A 24,714-nucleotide genomic window follows, 5' to 3' on the forward strand; every position below is an offset into this window, starting at 1 on the left:
GCTGACTGTCCCTGATCAGACCATGATTCTCTAAATGCCCATAGATCCTATCTCTAAGAATCTTTTCCAACAGCTTTCACACCATAGATGTAAGGCTCACTGGTCTATAATTACCTGGACTATCCCTACTACTTTTTTTGAACAAGGGGACAACATTTGCCTCCCTCCAATCCTCCGGTACCATTCCCGTGCCCAATGAGGACATAAAGATCCTAGCCAGAGGTTCAGCAATCTCTTCCCTTGCCTCATGGAGGAGCCTGGGGAATATTCCATCAGGCCCCGGGGACTTATTCATTGAAGACCTCGCTCACTTCCACAGCCTCCAGGCACATCTTCCCACTTTTATCTCTAATCGGTTCTACCTTCACTCCTGTCATCCTTTTGTTCTTCACATAATTGAAGAATGCCTTGGGGTTTTCCTTTACTCTACTCGCCAAGGCCTTCTCATGCCCCCTTCTTGCTCTTCTCAGCCCCTTCTTAAGCTCCTTTCTTGCTACCCTATTTTCCTCAATAGACCCATCTGATCCTTGCTTCCTAAACCTCATGTATGCTGCCTTCTTCCACCTGACTAGATTTTCCACTTCACTTGTCACCCATGCTTCCTTCACCCTACCATTCTTTATCTTCCTCACCGGGACAAATTTATCCCTAACATCCTGCAAGAGATCCTTAAACATCGACCACATGTCCATAGTACATTTCCCTGCAAAAACATAATCTCAATTCACACCCGCAAGTTCTAGCCTTATAGCCTCATAATTTGCCCTTCCCCAATTAAAAATTTTCCTGTCCTCTCTGATTCTATCCCTTTCCATGATAATGCTAAAGGTCAGGGAGTGGTGATCACTGTCCCCCAGATGCTCACCCACTGACAGATCTGTGAGCTGACCCAATTCGTTACCTAATACTAGATCTAGTATGGCATTCCCCCTAGTCGGCCTGTCAACATACTATGACAGGAATCCAACCTGGACACACTTAACAAACTCTGCCCCATCTAAACCCTTGGAACTAATCAAGTGCCAATCAATATTAGGGAAGTTAAAGTCACCCATGATAACAACCCTGTTATTTTTGCACCTTTCCAAAATCTGCCTCCCAATCTGCTCCTTGGCTGCTACCAGGGGGCCTATAGAATACCCCCAGTAGAGTAACTGCTCCCTTTCTGTTCCTGACTTCCACCCATACTGACTCAAAAGAGGATCCTGTTACATTACCCACCCTTTCTGCAGCTGTAATAGTATCCCTGACCAGTAATGCCACCCCTCCTCCCCCTTTTCCCCCCTCTCTATCCCTTTTAAAGCTCTGAAATCCAGGAATATTCAGAATCCATTCCTGCCCTGGTGCCAGCCAAGTCTCCGTAATGGCTACTACATCATAATTCCATGTATGTATCCAAGCTCTCAGTTCATCACCTTTGTTCCTGATGCTTCTTGCATTGAAGTACACACACTTTAGCCCTTCTACCTTACTACCTTTACACCCTTTATTCTGCTTCCCTTTCCTCAAAGCCTCTCTTTCTGTTAGATTTGGCTTTACTCCATGCATTTCTTCCACTGCTCTATCGTTCCAGGTCCTATCCCCCTTGCAAATTAGTTTAAACCCTCCTGAACCATGCTAGCAAACCTACCAGCAAGGATATTGCTCCCCCTCGAGTTCAGGTGCAACCCATCCAATCTGTACAGGTCTCACCTTCCCCAGAACAGATCCCAATGGTCCAAAAATCTAAAACCCTGCCCCCTGCACCAACTCCTCAGCCACGCATTGAACTGCCATCTCCACCAATTCTTACCATCACTATCATGTAGCACTGGCAGCAATCCTGAGAACGCCACCCTTGAGGTCCTGTTCTTCAGCCTTCTGCCTAGTTCCCGAAACTCACACTTCAGGACCTCATCCCTCTTCCTGCCTATGTCGTTGGCCCCAACATGTATCACGATTTCTGGTTGCTTTCCCTCTCGTACCAGGATGTTATGCGCACGGTCAGAGATATCCCAGACCCTGGCACCCGGGAGGCAACAAACCAAGCGGGTTTCCTTCTCACGTCCACAAAATCTCCTGTCTGCTCCCCTGACTATAGAGTTCTCTGGCAAGGTTGTGAATGGTAAGTGGGAGGCCTTCAAAGGAGAAATTTTGAGAGTGCAGGGTTTGTATGTTCCTGTCAGGATTAAAGGCAAAGTGAATAAGAATAAGGAACCTTGGTTCTCTAGAGATATTGGAACTCTGATAAAGAAGGAGAGATGTATGACATGTATAGGAAACAGGGAGCAAATAAGGTGTGTGAGGAGTATAAAAAGTGCAAAAAATACTTAAGAAAGAAATCAGGAGGGCTAAAAGAAGACATGAGGTAGCTTTGGCAGTCAGGGATAGTAAGGGATAAAATTGGCCCTCTTGAAGATCAGAGTGGTCAGCTATGTATGGAACCAAATGAAATGGGGGAGATTTTAAATGTTTTTTTGCGTCTGTATTTATTAAGGAAGCTAGCATGGAGTCAATGGTAATAAGGCAAACAGGTAGTGAGGTCATGGAACCTATACAGATTGAAGAGGAGGAGGTGCTTGCTTTCTTGAGGCAAATCAGAGTAGTTAAATCCCCAGGACCTGACAGGGTATTCCCTTGGACCTTGAAGGAGACTAGTGTTGAAATTGCAGGGGCCCTGGCGGTATCTACGGGTGAGGTGCCGGAGGATTGGAGGTTAGCTCATGTTGTTCCATTGTTTAAAAAATGATCTAAAGTTAATCCGGGAAATTATAAGACGGTAAATTTGATGTCGGTAGTAGGTAAATTATTGGAAGGAGTACTCAGAGAGAGATAGACAGGGACTTATCAGGAGAGTCAACATGGCTTTGTGCGTGGTAGGTCACGTTTAACAAATCTATTAGAGTTTTTCGAGGAGGTTACCAGGAAAGTGGATGAAGGGAAGGCAGTGGATGTTGTCTACATGGACTTCAGTAAGGCCTTTGACAAGGTCCCGCATGGGAGGTTAGTTAGGAAGATTCAGTCGCTAGGTGTACATGGTGAGGTAGTAAATTGGATTAGACATTGGCTCAATGGGAGAAGTCAGAGAGTGGTAGTGGAGGATTACTTTTCTGAGTGGAGGCCTGTGACTAGTGGTGTGCCATAGGGATCAGTGCTGGGTCCATTGTTATTTGTCATCTATATCAATGGTCTGGATGATAATGTGGTAAATTGGATCAGCAAATTTGCTGATGATACAAAGATTGGAGGTGTAGTGGACAGTGAGGAAGGTTTTCAAAGCTTGCAGAAGGATTTGGACCAGCTGGAAAAATGGGCTGAAAAATGGCAGATGGAGTTTAATACAGACAAATGTGAGGTATTGCACTTTGGAAGGACAAACCAAGGTAAAACATACAAGGTAAATGGTAGGGCACTGAGGAGTACAGTAGAACAGAGGGATCTGGGAATACAGTTACAAAATTCCCTAAATGTGGCGTCACAGGTAGATGGGGCCATAAAGAGAGTTTTTGGTACATTGGCCTTTATAAATCAAAGTATTGAGTATAAGAGTTGGAATGTTATGGTGAGGTTGTATAAGGCATTTGTGAGGCCGAATTTCGAGTGTTGTGTGCAGTTTTGGTCACCAAATTACAGGAAGGATATTTATAAGTTTGAAAGAGTGCAGGGAAGGTTTACAAGGCTGTTGCCGGGACTTGAGAAACTGAATTACAGAGAAAGGCTGAATAGGTTAGGACTTTAATCCCTGAAGCATAGAAGAATGAGGGGAGATTTGATGGAAGTATATGAAGTTATGATGGGTATAGATAGAGTGAATGCAAACAGGCTTTTTCCACTGAGGCTAGGGGAGAAAAAAAAACAGAGGACATGGGTTAAGGGTGAAGGGGGAGAAGGGTAAAGGGAACATTAGGAGGGGCTTCTTCACACAGAGAGTGGTGGGAGTGTGGAATGAGCTGCCAGATGAAGTGGTAAATGCAGGCTCACTTTTAAGAACATTTAAGAAAAACTTGGACAGGTACATGGATGAGAGGTGTATGGAGGGGTATGATCCAAGTGCAGGTCAGTGAGACTAGGCAGAAAAATGGTTCAGCACAGCCAAGAAGGGCCAAAAGGCCTGTTTCTGTGCCGTAATGTTCTATGGTTCTATTACCCATTCATATTACTGATAACACTGACACCACTTTACCTATTCACATAAATATTAACACAGACATCATGTTACCCATTCACATTAATGATAACACCGACACAACATTACACATTCACATAAATAATAACACCGACACCTAGTTACCCATTCACATACATAATAACACCAACACCACATTACTGATTCACATAAATAATCAGACCAACAAAAAACAGCGAGCAGATTGAGAGGGGGAAGATTATTTCTTCGGCAGTTTGAATGGGGCACGACTGCGCAAGTACGTGAAATGTTGGCCTCTGAGACAGCAGGAGAATTTAAAAAGCAAGGAGATTGAGAGGGAGAAAGTCATTTCTTCGGCAGTTTGAATGGGGCGTGACTGCGCAAGTGCGTGAAATGTTGGCCTCTGAGACAGCGGGAGAATTTAAAAAGCGAGCAGATTAACAGAATGGACAACGGAGTAGTGGGAGACAGAGTAGGAAGGCTTTGGCTCAAGAGGCTTCGGTGAGCACAGGCTGAGGACAAACTAGCTCCCAGTCAGGTAAGGCCAGTCGGTTCCTTTAATTAATCCAATTAACTAAGAAGTAGGTCTATTTTTCCCCTTGGCGAATCGGCCCGGACAGACAGAGGAACAGCAGGGCTCACACAGCTAACAGTACAAGCTAATGGTTTTAAAAAATTTGTGTGTTTGGCTAGGTAAGTGGGTGAATAGACTTATTTTTCCTTGTTTCATTCCTGTAGAATTAGGTAGCATGTCTGCAGGGTTAGTGCTTTGTTCAGGGTGTCAGATGTGGGAATCCTGGGAGACCTCCAGCCTCCCTGATGGCCACATCTGCACCAGGTGCACCGAGATGCAGCTCCTCAGAGACCATGTTAGGGATCTGGAGCTGCAGCTTGATGACCTACTGCTTATTAGGGAAAGTGAAGAGGTGATAGACAGGAGCTACAGGGAGGTAGTCATCCCTAGGCTACAGGGGTCAGAAAACTGGATGACTGTCAGGAGAGGGAAGGGAAATGCCCGGATAGTGGAGAGCACCCATGTGCAGGGGGCAGGGCTTCAGATTCTTGGATCATTGGGATCTCTTCTGGGGGAAGTATGACCTGTTCAAAAAGGACGGGTTATACCTGAACCTGAAGGGGACCAATATCCTGGAGGGAAGGTTTAATAAAGCTGTTAGGGAGGGTTTAAACTAATTTGGCAGGGGGATGGGAACCGAAATGATAGAGCCGAGGAGGGGGAAAACAGAAATAAATCTAAAATAGTGAGCAGTAAAGATGTCAGGAAGGACAGGCAGGTGATGGTGCAAATTTGCAGCCATTGGGATGAGTTGCAGTGCAATCAAAGCAAAAAGTACCAAATACTGAACTTAAGGTGTTATACTTACATGCACGCAGCATAAGGAATAAGGTGTAATAAGAGACTACTAGACAGGTATATGGAAGAATTTAAGGTGGGGGGTTATATGTGAGGCAGGGTTTGAGGGTCAGCACAACAATGTGGGCCAAAGGGCCTGTAATGTGCTGTCCTATTCTATGTAAGGTGGATGATCTTGTCGTACAGCTACAGATTGGCAGGTATGATGTTGTGGCCATCACTGAGACGTGGCTAAAGGATGCCTGTTTTGCCAAATATTATCATCTAATTTGAATTATTTTGTATGGTTTCCTTCCAATTTTATTCTATATAAACATGAATTGGCAGTTGATGATTCTTTTTCTATATATATATATATGTAAAATGGTAAGACGTACTGCTCTGGGGGTTGATTCCTAATGGGTTTTTTTTCCTTTTTTTGTAGTTAGTGGGTTTTTTGGGGGTTCTCTTTTTTTCACTCTTTTCCTTATAAAAATATATTTTTTTAAATTTTCATATATTACGATCAGCTTTTTTTCTTCAGCTTTATTAATTGTATATATATATCAATTTGTTGAAGTTTTGTATCATTTTATAGCTGTAGAAGATTATGTATCAATAAAAAGATTCTAAAAATGAAAATAAAGGATGCATGTCTCTGGGAGCTGAACGTCCAAGGATACATGGTGTATCAAGAAGGATAGGCAGGTAGGCAGAGGAGGTGGCGTGGCTTTATTGGTAAGAAATGATATTATATCATTAGAAAGAGGTGACATAGGATCGGAAGATGCAGAATCTTTATGGGTTGAGCTAAGAAATCACAGGGGTAAAAGGACCCTGATGGCAGTTATATACAGGCCTCCTAAAAGCTGCAGTGATGTGGACTACAAATTACAACAGGAAATAGAAAAGGCTTGCCAGAAGGGCAGTGTTATGATAATTGTAGGGGATTTTAACATGCGAGTGGATTGGGAAAATCAGGTCGGCACTGGATCTCAAGAGAGAGAATTTGTAGAATGTCTACGAGATGGCATTTAGAACAGCTTGTTGTTGAGCTCACTAGGGGATTGACTGTACTGGATTGGGTATTGTGTAATGAACCAGAGGGGATTAGAGAGATTGAGGAGAAGGAACCCTTAGGAGGCAATGATCATAACATGATTGAGTTCACTGTGAAATTTGAGAAAGAGAAGCCGAAATCCGATGTGTCGGTATTTCAGTGGAGTAAAGAAAATTACAGTGGCATGAGAGAGGAACAGGCCAAAGTTGACTGGAAAGGGACACTAGCTGGAAGGAAAGCAGAGCAGCAGTGGCTGGAGTTTCTGCGAGAAGTGAGGAAGGTGCAAGACAGATATATTCCAAAAAAGAAGAAATTTTCGAATGGAAAAAGGATGCAACCACGGCTGACAAGAGAAGTCAAAGCCAAGTAAAAGCAAAGCAGAGGGCATACAAGGAGGCAAAAATTAGTGGGAAGACAGAGGATTGGGAAGTGTGCACAGTCACAATTACGACAGAGAAAGTACTCAGGAAGCTGAATAGTCTAAGGGTAGATAAATCTCTTGGACCAGATGGATTGCACCCTCGTGTTCTGAAGAAAGTAGCTGTGGAGATTGTGGAGGCATTAGCAATGATCTTTCAAAAATCAATAGATTCTGGCATGGTTCCGCAGGACTGGAAGATTGCAAATGTCACTCCGCTACTTAAGAAGGGGGCAAGGAAACAAGAAGGAAATTATAGACCCGTTAGCTTGACATCAGTGGTTGGGAAGTTGTTGGAGTTGATTGTCAAGGATGAGGTTAGGTAGTACCTGGAGGAATAATAAGATAGGCAGAACTCAGCATGGTTGCCTTAAAGGAAAATCCTGCCTGACAAACTAGTGCAATTTTTTGAGGAAATTATGAGTAGGCTAGACGAGGGAGATGCAGTGGATGTTGTGTGTAACGGGGGTTTTTTTCTTTTTCTTTGTTACTGTGTATGTAATCAAAATGGCGTCTTTGTTTGTTACAAGTAGGAATCCTGGCGCCTGTCTTAATGGTAGGAATGCTATTGTCTTTGTTATGATAAGTGCTGGAAGCTTGTTTGGGACTGTAAACTGATTGTTGGTGGGGGACTTTTGGGAGTCGGTGCGATGGAGTGAGAGAGAGAGGACGGGGTGCTGGAAGCTGGGCGACGGTACGGACCCCGAACGGGGGTCCCCGGCCCAAGCTTTTCGGTGATGAGAGGAGACGGAGACAGAGGAGTGTGGAGCGACTGGTCGACCACCGTGGGGGTCCCAGGAGGCGGGTCGAGGAGATCGGAGAGGATCGAATACCAGAAGACTTCAGTAATTGAGCTCCAACGATTGTGCACGAAGTGGTTTGGACTTTGATAAGTTTGGCGTCTTTTCTTTTTTTTCTCTTATTCATATATACTGTATCGTTAGTAATCGCTTAGTTATAGTAATCTTTATAAATTGTACTCATTTAATCGCATAAGGTGTACTGTCTGTTTTTGGGCGAGGCGGGGACATCACACAGCATCCACACCAGCTGATTACCCAGCTTGGCGGGGCCGAAGGCCGCTCCCCCTAGACTAGAACGAGTTTGAGCGATGCCTGAGGTGACCCAGGGGTTACATGTGTATTTGGATTTTCAGAAGGCCTTTGACAAGGTGCCACACGAGGCTGCTAAACAAGACAAGAGTCCATGGAATTACGGGAATTACATACGTGAATAGAGCGTTGGCTGATTGGCAGGAAACAGAGAGTGGGAATAAAGGGATCCCATTCTGGTTGGCTGCCGGTTACCAGTAGTTTTCCACAGGGGTCCGTGTTGTGGCTGCTTCTTTTTACGTTGTATATCAGCAATTTGGATTATGGAATAGATGGCTTTGTGGCTAAGTTTGCTGATGATACAAAAATAGGTGGAGGGGCCGGTAGTGCTGAGGAAACAGAGAGTCTGCAGAGAGACTTGGATAGATTGGGGGAATGGGCAAAGAAGTGGCAAATGAAATACAATATTGAAAAGTGTATGGTCATGCACTTTGGTAGAAGAAATAAACAGGCAGACTATTATTTAAATGGGGAGAGAATTCAAAGTTCTCAGATGCATTTGGAGTTGGGAGTTCTTGTGCAGGATACCCTTGAGGTTAACCTCCAGCTTGAGTTGGTGGTGAAGAAGGCGATTGCAATGTTGGTGTTCATACTCTAGAGGAATAGAGTATAGGAGCAGGGATGTGATGTTGAGGGTCTACAAGGCACTGGTAAGACCTCACTTGGAATACTGTGTGCAGGTTTGGTCTCCTTATTTAAGAAAGGATGTGCTGACGTTGGAGAGGGTTCTGAGAAGATTTACTAGAATGATTCCGAGAATGAGAGGGTTGACATATGAGGAACGTTTGACCATTCTTGGACTGTACTCCTTGGAGTTTAGAAGAATGAGGGGGGACCTCATAGAAACATTTCGAAAGTTGAAAGGCATGGACAGAGTGGATGTGGCTAAGTTGTTTCCCATGGAGGGGGAGTCTAGTACGAGAGGGTATGAAGGGCGCCCATTCAGAACAGAGATGCGAAGAAATTTTTTAGCCAGAGGGTGGTGAATCTGTGGAATTTGTTGCCACGGGCTGCAGTGGAGGCCAAGTCATTGGGTATACTTAAGGCAGAGATTGATAGGTATCTTAGTAGCCAGGGCATTAAAGGTTCTGGTGAGAAGGCAGAGGAGTGGGATTAAATGGGAGAATGGATCAGCTCATGTTGGAATGGTGGAGCAGACTCGATAGGCCAAATGGCCAACTTCTGCTCCTTTGTCTTATGGTCTTATGGACACTACGTTATCCATTCACATAAATACATAAATAATAACACCGACACCCTGTTACCCATTCACATGAATAATAACACTGACATCACGTTACTGATTCACATAAATAATCAGAACGACACTACGTAATCCATTCACATAAATAATCAGACTGACACTACGTTACCCAGTCACATAAATAATAACATCGACACTACATTACCCATTCACATAAATAACACCGACACCACATTACCCTTTCACGTTACTGATCACTCTGAAACTGTGTTTCCCATTGAAATTACTGATAATATCCGTACCACATTACTGATCAGGCTGACAATGTGTTCGCCATTCATGTTATTGATTACTGTGACATTGAGTGGTCCATTTCCAATAAAGCTCACTGTTAATACGCTTTACCAATATACGTTCCTGGGCAGTTTGACAGCATTACTGCTTCCCGTTACCACTGATCGTCACATCGCGTTACAGGTTCTCATTACTGATCACTGTCACATCACGTTACCCATTCATGTTGCTGGTCAGTGTGATATATCATTACCTCTTCCCAATGCTGATCACCCCGTCCCCATTTTTTGTTTTATTCCTTGCCTGTTATAGTGCAGTTAATGCAGTGAGGATGGCTCCAGGGGCAGTGTTTTGTACCCTGTGTGATTTATGTAATTCTGAGAGACATCCAGCCTGCTGGATAACCACATCTGTACCACGTGCACTAAGATGCTCTCCTTCGTATTACTTATTATGTATCATCTGGAGCTGCAGTTCAACGCATTTGACTGTGCAGTGGATGTATTGTATTTGGATTTCAGTAAGGCATTTGATAAGGTTCTCCATGCAAGGGTCTGTCAGAAAGTATTGAGGCGTGGTATCCAAAGAGACCTTGCTTTGTGGATCCAGAATTGCCTTGCCCACAGAAGGCAAAGGGTGATTGTTGAAGGTTTGCATTCTGCATGGAGGTCGGTGACTAGTGGTGTTCCGCAGGGATCTGGTCTAAGATCCCTCCTCTTTGTGATTTTTATAAATGACCTGGATGAGGAAGTAGAAGGGTGGGTTAGTAAGTTTGCTGATGACACAAAAGTTGGAGGTGTTGTGGTTAGTCTGGAGGGTTGTCACAGGTTACAGTGGGACATTGATAGGATGCAGAACTGGGCTGAGAAGTGGCAGATGGATTTTAACCCAGGTAAGTATGAAATGGTTCATTTCAGTATGTCAAATTTGAAGACAGAATATAATACTAATATTAAGACCCTTGGAAGTGTGGAGGATCTGAGAGTTCTTGGGGTCCGTGTCCAAAGGATGCTGTGCAGGTTGACAGAGTTGTTAAGAAGGCGTATGGTGTGTTGGCATTCATCAACCTTTCAAGAGACAGGTGGTCATGTTACAGCTATATAAGACCTTGGTCAGACTCCACTTGGAGTACTGTGTTTAGTTTTGGTCACCTCATTACAGGAAGAATGTGGATACTATAGAGACAGTGTAGAGGAGATTTACAAGGATGTTGCCTGGATTGGAGAGCGTGCCTTATGAGAACAGATTGAGTGAGCTTGGCTTTTTCTCCTTGGAGCGACAGAGGATGAGCAGTGACTTGATGGAGCTATATAAGATGATGAGAGGAATTTATCACGTGGATAGCCAGAGGCTTTTTCCCCAAGGCTGAAATGGTTAACACAAGGGGGCACTGTTTTAAGGAAGTAGGTACAGAGGAGATGTCAGGGTTAAGTTTTTCCACAGAGAGTGGTGGGTGCATGGAATACACTGCCAGTGACAGTGGTAGAGGTGGATACAGTCGGGTCTTTTAAGGGACTCTTAAATAGGGACATGGACCTTAGAAAAATAAAAGGCTATGCAGTAGGGAAACTCTAGGCAGTTTCTAGAGTGGGTTACATGGTCAGCACAACATTCTGGGCTGAAGGGCCTGTAATGTGCTGTAGATTTTTCTGTTTCTATGCTTCTCTGACCTTCGACTCACACAGGACACTGAGGAAGTGATAGACAAGAGCTATAGGGAGGTAATCACCCCTAGGTTGCAGGGGGCAGGTGACTGGGTGTCTCTCTGGAGGAAGGGAAATGGGCAGGCAGTGCAGAACACCCCTGTAGCTGTTTCCCTCAATAATATATATAACACTTTGGATACTGTTGTAGGAGACGACCTACTGAGGGAACCACAGTGACTGGGTTCTGGTACTGAGTCTGGCGCTGGTGCTCAGAAGAGAACAGGTGTAGAGGACTGCAGTCGTGATATAGGATTCCATAGTCAGAGCAGTAGAGACCAGATTCTGTGGGCGCAATAGAGAAACCCAGATGTTATGTTACCTCCCAGGTGCCTGGATCAAGGATATCTCAGTTCAGATCCATGGCCTTCTAAAAGGGGAAGGGGAACAGCCAAAAGTCTTGGTACATGTGCATTGGTACATACAACTAATGACATAGGTTGGAAAGGTGCAGAGGGTCCTGAAGAGAGATTTTAAGGAATTAGATAGAAAGCTAAAAAACAGGACCTTCAGGGTAGTAATCTCTAGATTGCTGCTCATGCCACACATCACTGAGCGTAAGAATAGGATGGTTTGGCAGATGAATGTGTGGCTGAGGAACTGGTGCAAGGGGCAGGGTTTCAGATTTATCGATCATTGGGATCTCTTCTGGAGAACGTACAATCTGTACAAAAGGGACATGTTACTACACGAACCCAAGGGGGATCAATATCCTCGAGGGCAGGTTTGCTCGAGCTGAAAGGGGAAGGTTTAAACCAATTTGGCAGGGAGATTGGAGCCAGAGTGATAGGGCTGAGGATGGGGCAGTTGGTGTACAACTAGATGCGACGTGTAGTGAGACTCCTAGCAAGGAGAGGCTGATGATAGGGCAAAATTGCAGTCAACAGGATGGGTTGCAATGTAAAAGGGAACAAAATTGAAAAGGGTGAATACAGGATTGAAGGTGTTATATTTGAATACATGCAGCATATGGAATAAGGTAGATGAACTTGTAGCACAGTCAGAGCTTGGCAGGTATGACATTGTGGGCATCATTGAATCATGGCTGAAAGAAGATTATATCTGAGAGCTTAGTATTCAAGGATAGACATTATATTGAAAGGACAAGCAGGTAGGCAGAGGGGTTGGCACGACTCTGTTATATAAAGAACCCCAAACAGTAGTAAGGATGTGGTCTACGAATTACAACAGGAGATAGAAAATGCATGTCAAAAGGGAAATGTTACAACAGTCATGGGGGTTTCAATATGCAGGTAGATTGGGAAAATTAGGTTGGTACTGAAAACCAAGAGGGAAATTTCTAGAATGCCTACAAGATGGCTCTTTAGACTAGTTCATGGTTGAGCCCATTAGGGAATCAACTATTCTGGATTAGGTATGGTGCAATAGAGTCATAGAGAAGTACAGCATAGAAATAGGCCCCTTGGCTCATCTAGTCCATGCTGAAACAATTTAAACTGCCTACTCACATCGACCTGCACTGGACCATATCTCTCCATATCCCTTCTATACATGTACCTCTTCAAACTTCTCTTAAACATTGAAATTGAGCTTGCATGGACCACTTGAGCTGGCAGCTCATTTCACACACTCACGCCCCACTGAGTGAAGAAGTTTCCCCTCATGTTCCCCTTAATCTTCTCACCTTCCACCTTTAACCCATGACCTCTGGTTGTTGTACCACCTAACCTCAGTGGAAAAAGCCTTCTTGCTTTTCTATACCGCTCATAATTTTGAAAACTTCTATCAAAAGTCATCTTAATCTTTTACATTCTAAAGCATAAAATCCTAACCGATTCAACCAAATCCTAACCTTATAACTCAGGTCCTTCAGACCCAGCAACATGCCTGTAAATTATCTCTGCACTCTTTCAACCTTATTTACATCTTTCCTGCAGGTGGGGAACCAAAACTGCACACAATATTCCAATTTAGGCCTAACCAATGTCTTATAAAACTTCAACATAACATCCCATCTTCTGTACACAATACATCAATTTATGAAGGCCAGAATACCTTCCAGGGTGCCTAGGGGCGACTCGAGTAGCCACAGGACTCCCAGTGGATACAATTAAATATTTTTGTTTCAACCTTCCAAAGTGAATACAGTCAACAATGATGTCTTAATGTATTTAAGCAAACTATCACTGCTTGAAACTGACAGAAACAACTCTGACTGTGGACACATGCGCCCACAGAGGAAGCGTGGCTGTAGATCAGGGTTACAAGTGCGTTTAAGGAAACGGGGTTTTATTCTCCCAATACTTTTAATCCCGAAGCATTGGAAAGGGTACAGAGGAGATTTACCAGGATGCTGCCTGGTTTAGAGAGTATGGATTATGATCAGAGATTAAGGGAGCTAAGGCTTTACTCTTTGGAGAGAAGGAGGATGAGAGGAGACATGATAGAGGTGTACAAGATATTAAGAGGAATAGACAGAGTGGACAGCCAGCGCCTCTTCCCCAGGGCACCACTGCTCAGTACAAGAGGACATGGCTTTAAGGTAAGGGGAGGGAAGTTCAAGGGGGATATTAGAGGAAGGTTTTTCACTCAGAGAGTGGTTGGTGCGTGGAATGCACTGCCTGAGTCAGTGGTGGAGGCAGATACACTAGTAAAATTTAAGAGACTACTAGACAGGTATATGGAGGAATTTAAGGTGGGGGGGGGGGTTATATGGGAGGCAGGGTTTGAGGGTCGGCACAACATTGTGGGCCAAAGGACCTGTAATGTGCTGTACTATTCTATGTTCTATATTCTACTGACTATCTTGTTGGCAAATGTGAAGTCTCTGTTGAATAAAATCGAAGATCTCACAGCTAAGGTGCTGAATCAGAGGGACATTAGGACTGTCAGACCACATCTCTGTTATGCTAATCCCAGCATACAGGCTGCTTGTTAGATGCTCCAGACCAGTTCTGAAGCTGGTGAAAACCTGGCCAGCAGGAGCCATCTCTGCTCTTCAAGACTGCTTTGAGAACACTGACTGGCACACATTCAGGGAGGCTGAACCGATGGCGACTCTACCAACTTAGAGGAGTACACAGCATCAGTGACCAGCTACATCAGCAAGTGCATTGATGATGTTACTCTGTCCAAGACCATCACTATATACGCTAACCAGAAGCCATGGATGACCGCGGAGGTGCGTGCACTGCTGAGGTCCCGCAACTCCGTCTTCAGAGCAGGTGACAAGGCAGCTCTAACAACAGCAAGGGCCAAACTGTCCTGAGCCATCAGAGGGGCAAAATGTGCACACTCCCAGTGAATCCTCAGCCACTTCCAGGACAGCGATGACACGCAGCGCATGTGAAAGGGCATCCAGGACATCACCAATTACAGGAAAACTTCACCTGACTGTGTGGGTGATGCCTCCCTCCCAGATGCACTGATTAACTTCTACGCCCGTTTTGAGGCGGAAAATGACATGGCAGCGAGGAAGTCCACTCCTCCTACAAATGACCAGGTGCTGTGTCTCACCTTGGCTGATGTGAGAAAAACCCTGTGCAGGGTCAACACACAGAAGGCTGCTGGACCAGACAACATTCCTGGTATGTTCTCACTGACATCTTCAACATCTCCCTGAGCAGCGCCACCGTTCCAACGTGCTTTAAGGCCGTCACCATCGTCCCCATGCCGAAGAAGTCTTCAGTGTCCTGCCTAAATGACTACCGTTCCGTTGCACTCACATCCATCATCATGAAGTGTTTCGAGAGGCTTGTCATGAGGCATATCAAGACCCTGCTGCCCCCCTCACTGGGCCCCCTGCAGTTTGCGAACCGTCCCAACTGCTCAACGGACGATGCCATTGCCATCACTCTCCACCTGGCCCTAACCCACCTGGACGAAGAAGACACATACGTTCGAATGCTGTTCATAGATTTCAGTTCAGCATTCAACACAATCATCCCTCAGAAACTGATTGGAAAGCTGAGCCTACTGGGCCTGAACACCTCCCTCTGCAACTGGATCCTAGACTCCCTGACTGGGATACCTCAGTCAGTCCGGATTGGGAGCAGCATCTCCAATACCATCACACTGAGCATGGGGGGTCCCCTGGGGCTGCATGCTCAGTCCACTGCTGTTCCCTCTGCTGACCCACGACCATGCTGCAACACACAGCTCGAACCACATCATCAAGTTCACTGATGACATGACCGTGGTGGGTCTCATCAGCAAGAACAATGAATCAGCTTACAGAGAGGAGGTGCAGCTGCTAACGGACTGGTGCAGAGCCAACAACCTGTCTCTGAATGTGAACAAAACAAAAGAGATGGTTGTTGACTTCAGGAGAGCACGGAGTAACCACTCCCCGCTGAACATCGACGGCTCCTCGGTAGAGATCGTTAAGAGCACCAAAATGCTTGGTATTCACCTGATGGAGAATCTCACCTGGTCCCTCAACACCAGCTCCATAGCAAAGAAAGCCCAGCAGCATCTCTACTTTCTGCGAAGGCTGAGGAAAATGCATCTCCCAGCCCCCATCCTCATCACATTCTACAGGGGTTGTATTGAGAGCATCCTGAGCAGTTGCATCACTGCCTGGTTTGGAAATTGCGTCATCTCGGATCACAAGACCCTGCAGCGGATAGTGGGGTCAGCTGAGAAGATCGTCGGGGTCTCTCTTCCCACCATCACGGACATTTACACTACACACTGCATCCGCAAAGCAAACAGCATTATGAAGGACCCCACGCACCCCTCATACAAACTCTTCTCCCTCCTACCATCTGGGAAAAGGCACCGAAGCATTCGGGCTGTCACGACCAGACTATGTAACAGTTTCTTCTCCCAAGCTATCAGACTCCTCAATACCCAGAGCCTGGACTGACACCTTACTGCCCTATAGTCCTGTTTATTATTTATTGTAATGCCTGCATTGTTTTGTGCACTTTATGCAGTCCTGTGTAGGTCTGTAGTCTTGTGTAGTTTTCTGTTCTGTGTTTTTTTTTTACGTAGTTCAGTCTAGTTTTTGTACTGTGTCATGTAACACCATGGTCCTGTAAAAACTTCATCTCATTTTTACTATGTACTGTACCAGCAGCTATGGTCGAAATGACAATAAAAGTGACCTGACTTGACTTTGTTTCATGGAATCCTGGTTAATCTCTTCCGTACCAGATGCAGCAATTCAGACAGGTTTACTATACACTGTCAGGATAGATCTATAGAGTCTCTCAAAAGCAGAGGTGGAGGAGTATGCCTTATGATCAACTCTTGGTGCACAAATATATCAGTGCTGCCCTAATTCTGCTCACTAGACCTGGAATATCTAGCAGTTAAGTGCTGTCCTTTTAACCTGCCATGGGAGTTCTCTGGGATCATTTTGGTAGCAGTATACATTTCAGCTCAGGCCGATGTTAATCAGGCTTTAGATGATCTGAACATGCACAAAACAGCGCATCCTAACACCTTCACCATCATTTTGGGAGATTTTAACCAGGCTAGTATGAAAAAAATTACTAAGCAACTACCATCAACAGATCACTTGCAATAACAGAGGAAACAACACACAGGACCATTGTTACACCACCATCAAGAATGCCTACCATGCTATTCCATGCCCTCACTTCAGGAAGTCTGATCACCTAGCTCTACTTCTACTCCCTGAGTATAGGCAGAGACTGAAGACTGTAGCACCAGTAGTGAGAACCAAGAAGGTATGGACAAGGGAAGCACAGGAGCACCTACAGGACTGCTTTGAATCAGTGAACTGGACTGTATTCAGGGATTCATCTTCAAACCTGGATGAGTATGCTGCAGTTGTTACCGACCTCAGTAAAACCTGTATGGAAGTGTGTGCCTACAAAGATTTGCTGTACATTCCCAAACCAAAAGCCGTGGATGAACCAGGAGGTACGTCATCTGCTGAAGTATTCAAGTCTGGTGACCCAGGCCTGTACCAGAAAACCAGGTATGATTTGCAGAGGGCTATTCCAAACGTGAAGAGCCAATTTCAGATGAGGTTGGAGGCAACATTGGATGCATGACAACTGGGGGATGGGAACCAGAGTGCCAGAGTAGATAGTGGAACGGGTGTAAAATTAAATGATATTAGTAATTCATGTAGTCACAAATAGTAAGGTTGTGTGTGGTGGTAATAATCTTCTGAGGTGTGTATATTTCAATGCGAGGAGTATTGTGGGAAAGGCAGATGAGCTGAGGGCTTGGACTGACACATGGAATTATGACATCATAGCCTTTACTGAAACTTGGATACAGGAGGGGCAGGACTGGTAGCTCAATGTTCCAGGGTTCGATGTTTCAGACATGATAGACGCAGAGGGATGAAGGGTGTGGGTGGGGGGTGGGGGAGGTGGCTTTGCTAGTCAGGGAAAATATTACAGCAATGCTTCGGGAGGACAGATTAGAGGGCTTGTCTACTGAGGCCATACGGGTGGAGCTGAGAAACAGGAAAGGTATGACCACATTAATAGGGTTGTATTATAGACCACCCAATAGTCAGTGAGAATTGGAGGAGCAAATCTGCAGAGAGATAGCAGACAGCTGCAGGAAACATAAAGTTGTGATAGTAGGGGATTTTAATTTTCCACATATTGATTGGGACTCCCATACTGTTAAAGGTCTAGATGGGTTAGAGTTTGTAAAATGTGTTCAGGAAAGTTTTCTAAATCAATATATAGATGTACCAACTAAGGAAGATGCAATATTAGATCTCCTATTAGGAAATGAGTTAGGGCAGGTGACGGAAGTGTGTGTAGGGGAACACTTTGGTTCCAGTGATCATAACATCATTAGTTTCAACTTGATCATGGATAAAGATAGATCTGGTCCTCGGGTTGAAGTTCTAAACTGGAAAAAGGCCAAATTTGAAGAAATGAGAAAGGATCTAAAAAGCGTAGATTGGGTCAACCTGTTCTCTGGCAAGGATGTGATTGGGAAGTGGGAGGCCTTCAAAGGAGAAATTTTGAGAGTGCAGAGCTTGTATGTTTCTGTCAGGGTTAAAGGCAAAATGAATAAGAATAAGGAACCTTGGTTCTCTAGGGATATGGGAACTCTCTAATAATGAAGAAGAGAGAGATGTATAACATGTATAGGCAACAAGGAGGTAATAAGATGCTTGAGGAGTATAAAAAGAGTAAGAAAATACTTAAGAAAGAAATCAGGAGGGCTAAAAGAAGACATGAGGTTGCTTTAGCAGTCAGGGTGAAGGATAATCCTAAGAGCTTCTACAGGTATGTGAAGAGCAAAAGGATAGTAAGGGATAAAATTGGTCTTCTTTTGAAGATCAGAGTGGTCGGCTATGTATGGAACCAAAAGAAATGGGGAGATACTAAATGGGTTTTTTGCATCTGTATTTACTAAGGAAACTGGAATGGAGTCTATGGAAACAAGGCAAACAAGTAGGGAGGTCATGGAACTTATACAGATTAAAGAGGAGGAAGTGCTTGCTGTCTTGAGGCAAATCAGAGTAGATAAATCCCCAGGACCTGACAGGGTATTCCCTCGGACCTTGAAGGAGACTAGTGTTGAAATTGCAGGGGCCCTGGCAGAAATATTTAAAATGTCGATATCCACTGGTCAGGTGCCAGAGGATTGGAGGATAGCTCATGTAGTTCTGTTGTTTAAAAAAGGCTCAAAAAGTAAGCTGGGAAATTGTGGGCCGGTAAGATTGACATCGGTAGTAGATAAATTATTGGAAGGAATACTAAGAGATAGGATCTACACGTATTTGGATAGACAGGGTCTTATTAGAAAAAGTCAGCATGGCTTTGTGCGTGGTAGGTCATGTTTAACCAATCTATTAGAGTTTTTTGAGGAAGTTACCAGGAAAGTGGATGAAGGGAAGGCAGTGGATGTTGTATACATGGACTTCAGTAAGGACTTTGACAAGGTCCCGCATGGGAGGTTAGTTAGGAAGATTCAGTCGCTAGGTATACATGGTGAGGTAGTAAATTGGATTAGACATTGGCTCAATGGGAGAAGTCAGAGAGTGGTAGTGGAGGATTGCTACTCTGAGTGGAGGCCTGTGACTAGTGGTGTGCCACAGAGATCAGTGCTGGGTCCATTGTTATTTGTCATCTATATCAATGATCTGGATGATATTGTGGCAAATTGGATCAGAAAATTTGCTGATGATACAAAGATTGGAGGTGTAGTGGACAGTGAGGAAGGTTTTTAAAGCTTGCAGAGGGATTTGGACCAGTTGGAGGAATGGGCTGAAAAATGGCAGATGGAGTTTAATGCGGACAAGTGTGAGGTATTGCACTTCAGAAGGTCAAACCAAGGTAGAACATACAAGTTAAATGGTAGGACACTGAGGAGTGAAGTAGAACAGAGGATCTGGGAGTACAGATACATAATTCCCTAAAAGTGACATCACAAGTAGATAGGGTTGTAAAGAGAGCTTTTGGTACATTGGCCTTTATAAATCAAAGTATTGAGTGTATGAGTTGTAATGTAATGGTGAGGTTGTGTAAGACATTGGTGAGACTGAATTTGGAGTATTGTGTGCAGCTTTGGTCACCTAATTACAGGAAGGATATTAATAAGGTTGAAAGAGTACAGAGAAGGTTTACAAGGATGATGCTGGGACTTGAGAAACTGAGTTACAGAGAAAGGTTGAATAGGTTAGGACTTTATTCCCTGGAGCGTAGGTGAATGAGGGGTGATTTGATAGAGGAGTATAAAATTATGATGGGTATAGATAGAGTGAATGCAAGCAGGCTTTTTCCACTGAGGCTAGGGGAGAAAAAAACCAGAGGTCATGGGTTAAGGGTGAAGGGGGAAAAGTTTAAAGGGAACATTGGGGGGGCTTCTTCACGCAGAGAGTGGTGGGAGTGTGGAATGAGCTGCCAGATGAAGTAGTGAATGCGGGCTCACTTTTGACATTTAAGAAAAACTTGGACAGGTATATGGATGAGAAGGATTTGGAGGGGTATGGCCCAGGTGCAGGTCGGTGGGACTAGGCAGAAAAATGGTTTGGCACAGCCAAGAAGGGCCAGAAGGCCTGTTTCTGTGCTGTAATGTTCTATGGTTCTAACTCTGGCAGGGTTTGCAAAACATTACTTCCTACAAAGCAAAACCCAAAAGCATGAATGGCAGTGATACCTCACTACCAGACGAACTCAATGCCTTCTATGCCCGCTTTGAAAGGGAGAATATAACTACAGCTATGAAGATACCTGCTGCGCCCAGTGACCCTGTGATCTCTGTCTCAAAGGCCAATGTTAAGCTGTCTTTAAAGAGGGTGAACCTTCGCAAGGTGGAGGGCCCTGATGGAGTACCTGGCAAGGCTCTGAAAACCTGTGCCAACCAACAGGCCGGAGAATTCAAGGACATTTTCAATCTCTAACTGCTACAGGTGAAAATTTCCACTTGCTTCAAAAATGCAACAATTATACCAGTGCCTAAGAAGAATAATGTGAGCTACCTTAATGACTATTACCCAGTAGCACTCACATCTACAGTAATGAAATGCTTTGAGAGGTTGGTCTTGACTAGACTGAACTCTTGCCTCATCAAGGACCTGGACCTACTGCAATTTGCCTATCACCACAACAGGTTAACGACATCTCCTCCTCGCTGATGATCAACATTGGTGCACTTCAGGGGTGTGTGCTTAGCCCACTGCTCTACTCTCTGTATACCCATGACTGTGAGGTTAGGCATAGCTCAAATACCATCTATAAATTTGCTGATGATACATCCATTGTTGGTAGAATCTCAGATGGTGACAAGAGGGTGTATAGGAGCGAGATATGCCAACTAGTGAAGTGGTGTCTCAGCAACAATCTGGCACTCAATGTCAGTAAGACAGAAGAGCTGATTGTGGACTTCAGGAAGGGTAAGATGAAGGAACACATACCAATCCTCATAGAAAGATCAGAAGTGGAGAGAGTGAGCAGTTTCAAGTTCCTGGGTGTCAAGATCTCTGAGGATCTAACCTGGTCCCAACATATTGATGCAGTTATAAAGAAGGCAAGACAGTGGCCATACTTCATTAGGGTTTTGAAGAGATTTGGTATGTCAACAAATACACTCAAAAACTTCTACAGATGTACCGTGGAGAGCATTCTGACAGGCTGCATCGCTGTCTGGTGTGGGGGGTGGGGGAGTTACTGCACAGGACCAAATGAAGCTGCAGAGGGTTGCAAAATTAGTCAGCTCCATCTTGGGTACTAGCCTATAAAGTACCCAGGACATCTTCAAGGAACGGTGTCTCAGAAAGGCAGCTTCCATTATTAAGGACCTCCAGCACTCAGGGTATGCTGTTTTCTCACTATTACCATCTGGTAGGAGGTACAGAAGCCTGAAGAAACATACTCAGTGATTCAGGAACAGCTTCTTCCCCTCTGCTATCCAGTTCCTAAATGGACATTGAACCCTTGGACACTACCTCACTTTTTTAATATACGTATATTATTTCTGTTTTTTGCACAATTTTTAATCTGTTCAATATACGTATTGTCTGCTGTAATTTATTCATTTATTATTATTTTTTCTTCTTCTATATTATGTATTGCATTGAACTGCTGCTGCTAAGTTAACAAATTTCACGACACGATCTGGCGATAATAAACCTGATTCTGATATGCCAAAAGCTTTCTTTATGAGCCTATCTACCTGTGACGCCACTTTAAATAAATTATGCACCTATATTCCCAGATACCTTTGTTCTACCACACTCCTCAGTGCCCTACCATTCACTGTGTAAGCCCTGGTTGGGCCTACTGAAGCAAAAACCTTGCACTTGTCTGCATTAAATTCCATCTGCTATTTTTCAGCCCATTTTTCCAGCTGATGCAGATCCTTCTGCAAGTCATGATCACCTTCCTTACTGTCCACTACACCCCCAGACTTGGAGTCATACACAAATTTGCCGATCCAGTTAACCAGATTATTATCCTGATAGTTGATATAGATGACAAACAACAAATGATCCAGCACCATTCCCAGTGGCACACCACTAGTCACAATGAACCAGAACTGATTAAAGAGCTTTATGGACGAGTAATCGTCATATGATAAATTTCACCCTGCAATTTCAGGAGAAGCTAAAGTCAGATATATTAGTACTACAATGAAGTAAACGGAATTACAGAGGCATGAGAAAGAAGCTGGCCAAAACTGATTGGAAGGGAACACTAGTAGGGATGATGGCAGAGCAGCAATGGCTGGAATTTCTGGGAGCAATTCAGAAGGCACAGGATAAATACATCCCAAGGAAGAAGTAATATTCTAAATGCAGAATGATGCAACAGTTTCTGACAAGAGATGTTAAAGTCAACATAAAAGCCAACGAGAGGGTATATAATAGAACCAAAATTAGTGGGGCATTAGAGGATTGGGAAGCTTTTAAACACTGACAAAAGGCAACTAAAAAAATCATAAAGAAGGAAAAGATGGACTACAAATGGAGGCTAGCCAATTACTGTATATTAAAGAGGATACCAAGAGTTTTCTCAGATATATAAAGTGTAAAACAGAGTTGACATCCAACTCCAGGAAAATTTTGCTGGAGAGGACTTAATTGTTAAGTATTTGGCTTTGGGGTACTTAGAGGCACATAATTAAATAAATCATAGTCAGCATGGTATCCTTAAGGGAAAATCTTTCCTGACTAATCTGTTGAAATTCTTTGAAGAAATAACAAAGATAGACAAAAGGAGAATTGGTTGATGTTGTGTATTTGGATTTCCAGAAGGCTTTTGACAAGGTGACATACATGAGGTTCTTTACAAATTTAAGAGTCCATGGTATTATAGGAAAGATACTAGCATTAATAGGAGTATTGGCTGATTGGCAGGAGGCAAAGAGTGGGAATAAAGGGAGCCTTTTCTGGTTGACATGTGGTGTTGTGCAGGGGTTGGTGTTGGGACTGATTCTTTTTATGTTACATATGTTTGATTTGGATGGTGGAATTGATAGCTTTGTGGACAAGTTTGCAGACAATAAGAAGTTAGGTAGAGGGGCAGATAGTTTTGAGGAAATAGAGAGCCTACAGAAGGACTTAGACAGATTAGGGGAATGGGAAAAGTGGCAGATGGAATATGGTGTCGGGAAGTCTATGGTCATGGAATTTGGTAGAGGAAATAAAAATGTAGACTATTTTCAAAATAGAGAGAACATTCTGAGGTGCAAAGGGACTTCAGAATACTCATGCAGGATTCCCTGAAGTTTAATTTGCAGGTTGAGTCTGGAGAGGAATCCAAATGCAATGTTAGCATTCATTTCAAGAAGGCTAGAATATAAAAACAGGGATATAATGTTGAGGCTTTATAAAGAACTGGTGAGGCCTCACTTGGAGTATTGTGAGCAGTTTTGGGCCACTTATTTAAGACAGGATGTGCTGACACCGGAAAGGGTTTAATGAAGGTTCGCAAAAATCATTCTAGGATTGAAAGGCTAATCATATGACGAGCATTTGATGGTTCTGGGCTTGTACTCACTGGAATTCAGAAGAATAAGGAGGGACCGCATTGAAACCTATCAAATATTGAAAGGCCTTGATAGAATGGATGTGAAGAACGTGTTTTCTACGGTGGGGGAATACAAGACCAGAGGACGTAACCTCAGAATAGAGAGGTGTCCATTTTGAAATGAGATGAATAGGATTTCTTTAGACAGAGAGTGGTGAATCGGTGGAATTTGTTGCCACAGGTGGCTGTGGAGGCCAAGTCATGGGGTATATTTAAGGCAAAGGTTGTTAGATTCTTGATTAGCATGAACAGACACAGGCAGAAGACAGGAGATTGTGGCTGAGAAGGAAAGTGGAGCAGCCATGATGAAATGGTGGAGCAGACACGATGGTCCAAATGGCCTAATTCTGCTCCTGTAACTTATGGTCTTATATCTCATCAAGATACATTCTCAGAGCAAAGTGAATCCATGAGTGCAATTTTCCGGTGTAGCAAAACTAAGAAGGAATATTTCTAAATTATCTTGGGTTATATTCCATTAAGACTTAATTACTTTAACCCAATATGAAATACAAACATACGATCTAAAGCCTTTGCCTGTTGTTGAGTACGTTAATTAAAGAATCAATATGTGGTGACAGTTACCTGTTGAAAATCCAGTCTTCTTGTGACACTTCGTAAATTCAATGTTAAAATATGTCACCAGAGCGTGGACATATTCATTTCTCTGAACCTGAAGGCGGAACGTGGAAGAGAAGGACAGATCCTCGGTCTTCACATTGTAGATATCCACCTCCTGGACAGACAAACCATTTCATTATCTCACTGCTGTTCAACATGATCATCTCAGATTCAGTGCCCCTTCTAACATTCTTCCTGTGTCCTTCAATCCAAGCACAAATTTTAACTCCTCCTTATTTATACTTCATGATTTTACTTCAAATTCCTCCACTGGTGAAGAATTGCACAGCTTTACTACTCCCCTGGATGAAGAAATTGCCCCTCATTTCAGGCCTATTTTCCCTACTCCTAGAGACCGGCCCATGACCCTGCCCTGAACTCCCCA

General features: G+C 43.9%; 1 protein-coding gene across 6 annotated transcripts in view; it reads right to left on the reverse strand.

The window, feature by feature from the left end:
• The window catches only part of LOC140735008 (protein arginine N-methyltransferase 1-like), a 152,636-nt gene that overhangs the window by 26,325 nt on the left and 101,597 nt on the right, over nt 1–24,714 (reverse strand). For 5 of the 6 annotated variants that reach the window (XM_073059817.1, XM_073059819.1, XM_073059815.1 and 2 more), the window contains one exon: nt 24,294–24,444. The exons of the other annotated variant lie outside the window; for it this stretch is intronic. In XM_073059817.1, coding sequence (XP_072915918.1) covers nt 24,294–24,444 — 151 coding nt within the window. The remainder of the gene's footprint in view (nt 1–24,293; nt 24,445–24,714) is intronic. 6 annotated transcript variants of the gene reach the window in all.

This window comes from Hemitrygon akajei, chromosome 10, assembly GCF_048418815.1.
Source record: "Hemitrygon akajei chromosome 10, sHemAka1.3, whole genome shotgun sequence".
In the NCBI taxonomy this organism is placed as follows: Eukaryota; Metazoa; Chordata; class Chondrichthyes; order Myliobatiformes; family Dasyatidae; genus Hemitrygon; species Hemitrygon akajei.